General features: G+C 52.0%; 1 protein-coding gene across 1 annotated transcript in view; it reads left to right on the top strand.

The window, feature by feature from the left end:
• The window catches only part of aars2 (alanyl-tRNA synthetase 2, mitochondrial (putative)), a 21,428-nt gene that overhangs the window by 10,840 nt on the left and 5,723 nt on the right, over nt 1–4,865 (top strand). The window contains exons 5-13 of the mRNA XM_024268047.2: nt 1,106–1,250; nt 1,320–1,465; nt 1,524–1,632; nt 1,719–1,757; nt 1,826–1,940; nt 3,107–3,234; nt 4,268–4,406; nt 4,483–4,652; nt 4,723–4,836. Of these exons, the coding sequence (XP_024123815.1) occupies nt 1,106–1,250; nt 1,320–1,465; nt 1,524–1,632; nt 1,719–1,757; nt 1,826–1,940; nt 3,107–3,234; nt 4,268–4,406; nt 4,483–4,652; nt 4,723–4,836 (1,105 nt within the window). The remainder of the gene's footprint in view (nt 1–1,105; nt 1,251–1,319; nt 1,466–1,523; nt 1,633–1,718; nt 1,758–1,825; nt 1,941–3,106; nt 3,235–4,267; nt 4,407–4,482; nt 4,653–4,722; nt 4,837–4,865) is intronic.

Genomic DNA, 4,865 nt, shown 5'->3' with positions numbered 1-4,865 from the left:
AGAAATAACTGTCTGTTTCTCAATGGAAGTCAATGGGACTTTGGCCTTTTTGGAACCCAGTGGTACTTCCTATATGGAACACGGAGGGGGGGGGGCTTGCTCTGTCCAGTTCTTATATACAGTCTATGGGCTCGCCGCTATAACCAGCTATAACGGAGCGGCGCTGCAACAGCAGCTCCGCTCACAAACCACCGGGTGGTTTAACCGGACACCGGAACCGTTCTCCTGAACGTAACCCTTCGTCTGCATCTAAAACCGTCTCCACTGTCTGCACACATTTAGAAAATGATGCATGATTAGACCCTTTCTGTATTCTGGTATTTCATTAGATTTCTAGTTGAATTCAACAGTCAACATGTGCTAATATGAATCAGTCATGAGCTCCAGCTAGTGCTGCTCCAATGCAGCCTAAATGATCAGATTTTATTTATATTTCTTCTTGGGCTTATCAAATCTGTGTCTCGCTAGCATGTCTGGGGGGATAAGGGGCGGGGTTACAGAGCTCAGCACCATAAGCCACACCCTTCAGACAACCAGGAAAAATGGCTTTTTAAAACATTTAGGATGTGGAATTTTTGTTAAAAACTTCCCAGTCCTAATGAAAACCCCACTGGGAACATTTAAAGAAAATAAAGGTAGATATAGGGGGACTTTAAATGTTGTTACCTTTACATTGAAAATGAAAGCGTTTCTGATTATATATATGTTATCAGTTTGCTGAAATTATTTATCTGTTTTATCATTTCGTCATCATTAGGGGACTCTGTGGCCCCTAGAATCAGCCATCCCTCTTTTCAGGAGCTGGTGGCGCTTGTAAATAATACATTTGCCCAGAGTTTGCCCAGGCCACAAGCTCCCAGCTCCGCCCCATTCTGATGCAGACAAACGGATCCATGAACGTCTTTGTTATTCTGGTTTGAGCTGGAATCCGGATCAGAACTGTATGGATAGCTCTGATGTTGCTGCTGTGAGGGGCTGTAAGCTAGCTGTGCCCGAGACACCACTCAGGTTTTAGTATTTTTCAGAACTGGGTTGTGTTTCAGACCCGTTGGTACTAGCTCTGCCTGTTGGACCGCTTCCGTTCTTAAAACTGGTTCTGTTTCAGGGAACCGGACTCCAGTCTCCGGCTGCTGCCCCGGTTCAGCGTGGATACCGGGATGGGACTGGAGCGACTGGTGACCGTCCTGCAGGGCAAACGGTCCAACTACGACACGGACCTGTTCACGCCTCTGCTGCATGCCATCCAGCAGGTGCTCGCCACGCCGCAGCCCTCCTCACGATGGGTCCGTCTCCATGGTAACACGAGTCTGTCTCTGCAGAGGGCCGGGGTGGGGCCGTACTCCGGCAGAACCGGTCCAGACGTCGGAGGCCAGGTGGACTTGGCCTACAGAGTGGTAGCCGACCACATTCGGACTCTATCGGTCTGCATCGCCGATGGCGTCCATCCGGGAATGTCCGGCGCCGAGTGAGTCTGCAGGTTCTTCCCCGTCTGTGATGCTGATTTCTGACCATTAGTTTGTCAGGTTGGTGTTGAGGAGGATTCTTCGGCGGGCGGTTCGGTTCTGCACGCAGGTCCTTCAGGCTCCACAGGGAGCTCTGGCGAGCCTGGTTCCCACCGTCACACAGACGCTGGTAACGTTTCCTGTCACACCACGGTTCTGGTGTACCACTGTTGCTGGACCCAACCGGAACCACAACTGCTTCCTGTCTGCCAACAGGGCGACGCCTATCCAGAGCTGAAACAGGAGGAGGATCGGGTGAGCATCCGCCGCACCGCCACACCTGAGTGATGTCACAGGAAGTGAGCTGACCGGCCTCGTTGTAGATCATGGACGTCATCAATGACAACGAGGTTCAGTTCCTGGCATCCCTGCAGCACGGCAGCCGCATCATCCACAGCACGCTCAGGAAGCAGGACTGCAGGAAAACCGGATTCCCTGGTGAGGAAACCTCTGAACAGAACCAGCACCGGGTCGCATGATGCTCAGAGGAGCAAGGGGCAGATGATGTGGTCGGATGACGTGGTCAGATGATGTCGTCGGATGATGTCGTCGGATGATGTAGTTGGATGATATTGTTGGATGACGTGGTCGGATGACGTGGTCGAATGATGTGGTCGGATGATGTGGTTGGATGATGTGGTTGGATGATATTGTTGGATGACGTGGTCGGATGATGTGGTCGGATGATGTGGTCGGATGATGTGGTCGGATGATATTGTTGGATGACGTGGTCGGATGACGTGGTCGGATGACGTGGTCGGATGATGTGGTCGGATGATGTCGTCGGATGATGTAGTTGGATGATATTGTTGGATGACGTGGTCGGATGATGTGGTCGGATGATGTGGTTGGATGATGTGGTCGGATGATGTGGTCGGATGACGTGGTCGGATGATGTGGTCAGATGATGTCGTCGGATGATGTAGTTGGATGATGTGGTTGGATGATATTGTTGGATGACGTGGTCGGATGATGTGGTCGGATGATGTCGTCGGATGATGTGGTTGGATGATGTGGTCGGATGACGTGGTCGGATGATGTGGTCGGATGATGTGGTCGGATGATGTCGTCGGATGATGTAGTTGGATGATATTGTTGGATGATGTGGTTGGATGATGTGGTCGAATGATGTAATTGGATGATATTGTTGGATGATGTGGTCGGATGATGTGGTTGGATGACGTGGTCGGATGATGTGGTTGGATGATGTGGTCGGATGATGTGGTTGGATGATGTGGTCGGATGACGTTGTCGGATGATGTGGTTGAATGATATTGTTGGATTATGTGGTCGGATGATGTCGTCGGATGATGTAATTGGATGATATTGTCGAATGATGTAATTGGATGATATTGTTGGATGATGTGGTTGGATGATGTGGTCGGATGATGTAATTGGATGATATTGTCGAATGATGTAATTGGATGATATTGTTGGATGATGTGGTCGGATGACGTGGTCGGATGACGTCGTCGGATGATGTGTTTGGATGATGTAATTGGATGATATTGTTGGATGACGTTGTCGGATGATTTGGGGAAAGACTGGTTGATGGTACGGTTGGATCAGCGTTGATGTCTTTGGGCCGGGCGGTTCTGTTCCAGCTTCGGTGGTATGGACCCTGCACCGGGACCTGGGTTTTCCTCTGGACCTGGTGGACATGATGCTGGAGGAGAAAGGTGTCCAGGTGGACCGGCAGGATCTGGAGCGACTCATCTCAGAGAACCAGAAGGTGAAGACTCTCTGCTCTCTGCCGTGGTTGAAGGACGCTCTACCACAGCTTCTTCAGTAACATCATCCATGTTGCCTCTGTCTCACCTGGCTCACCTGTGTAACTCTCCTACCACTGCAACCTAACGTGGAGCAGTGGTAGGTTCGGATCAGAAGATTGCAGGTTTGATTCCCGCCTTGCCCAGCCATGTATTGAAGCATTCTTTGGTAAGACACTGAACCTCCGTGTCCTCTGGTGGAAGGTTGGTACCAGTGTTCAGCAACGGAGACACCATCAGTGTGAATGTAAAACGCTTTCTGTCTTAGAAAACATAGAAAACTGTTAAACCATGTTAGAAAGAGAGTTCCTGATCCAGACTCTGGACTCTGGACTCCAGACTCCGGACTCTGGACTCCAAACTTTGGACTCTGGACTCCAGACTCCGGACTCTGGACTCTAGACTCTGGACTAGACTCTGGACTCCAGACTTTGGACTCCAGACTCTGGACTCTGGACTCTAGACTAGACTCTAGACTAGACTCTGGACTCCAGACTTTGGACTCCGGACTCCGGACTCTGGACTCTGGACTCTAGACTAGACTCTGGACTCCAGACTTTGGACTCCAGACTCTGGACTCTAGACTAGACTCTGGACTCCAGACTTTGGACTCCAGACTCTGGACTCTAGACTAGACTCTGGACTCTGGACTCCAGACTTTGGACTCCAGACTCTAGACTCCGGACTCTAGATTCTGGACTCCTGGGTCAGATCCGTGGAGAACGAGATCTTTTGACCACAAGCGGTAAATGGTTTTTACTTGAATACGTCCAAAGTGTGTCCCTGATGGCCCCCACCTCAACCACCAGGAGAATGAGGGGTCAGTGTCTTCCCATTGGTCAAAGGTGAACCGCTCAGGCAGGTATTCTTTTGGCAGACTCACTTCGCGCAGGTAATCAGCAGCACAGACGGAGACTGAACCAGCAGGAGTCTGGCTGTCCGAGTCCGCTCCTGTTCCAGGACGCTGTCACTAACCATGCCCCTTACCTGTCTCAGGTGGCGTCTGAGAAGCAGGCAGGTGTTCGGTCCCATGTGACGCTGGACGTGCACGTCCTGGCTGAGCTGCAGCGCCTTCAGGTTCCTCACAGTGACGACAGCCTCAAGTACCAGTACCGCCTGGAGAAAGACCGCTACGGTACGCTCTCACCTGCACAGGTAACTCACCTGAGAATCCTGCTGGTTTGAATCTGCTGACCTGAAAACTCTCCCAGTTTTCCCAGCATGCAGTGCCACCATCCTGGCACTGAGCGACGGTCGGACTCTGGTGCAGGAAGTCTCTGAAGGTCGGCGCTGTGCGGTCATCCTGGACCGGACCTGCTTTTACGCCGAGCAGGGGGGCCAGTCACATGACCTGGGCTACCTGACTTGCAGCCGCCTGCAGGTGTGCTCTCACAGGAAGTGCAGGATGACACCTGAGCAGAGCGTCCGGCTGAGCTCCGTCTGTCTTCCAGGACATGGTGTTCCCCGTGGAGAGGGTGGAGCGAGTGGGGGGGTACGTGGTCCACCAGGTCACCGCCACTGAAAACCTGCAGACCGGAGACCGGGTCCAGCTGCACCTGGACGGAGTAAGAGAGTTCCTGATCAGGACGAACGT

This window comes from Oryzias melastigma, linkage group LG16 (genome assembly GCF_002922805.2).
Source record: "Oryzias melastigma strain HK-1 linkage group LG16, ASM292280v2, whole genome shotgun sequence".
Taxonomy (NCBI): Eukaryota; Metazoa; Chordata; class Actinopteri; order Beloniformes; family Adrianichthyidae; genus Oryzias; species Oryzias melastigma.
This window is presented reverse-complemented; position numbering and strand designations above follow the sequence as displayed.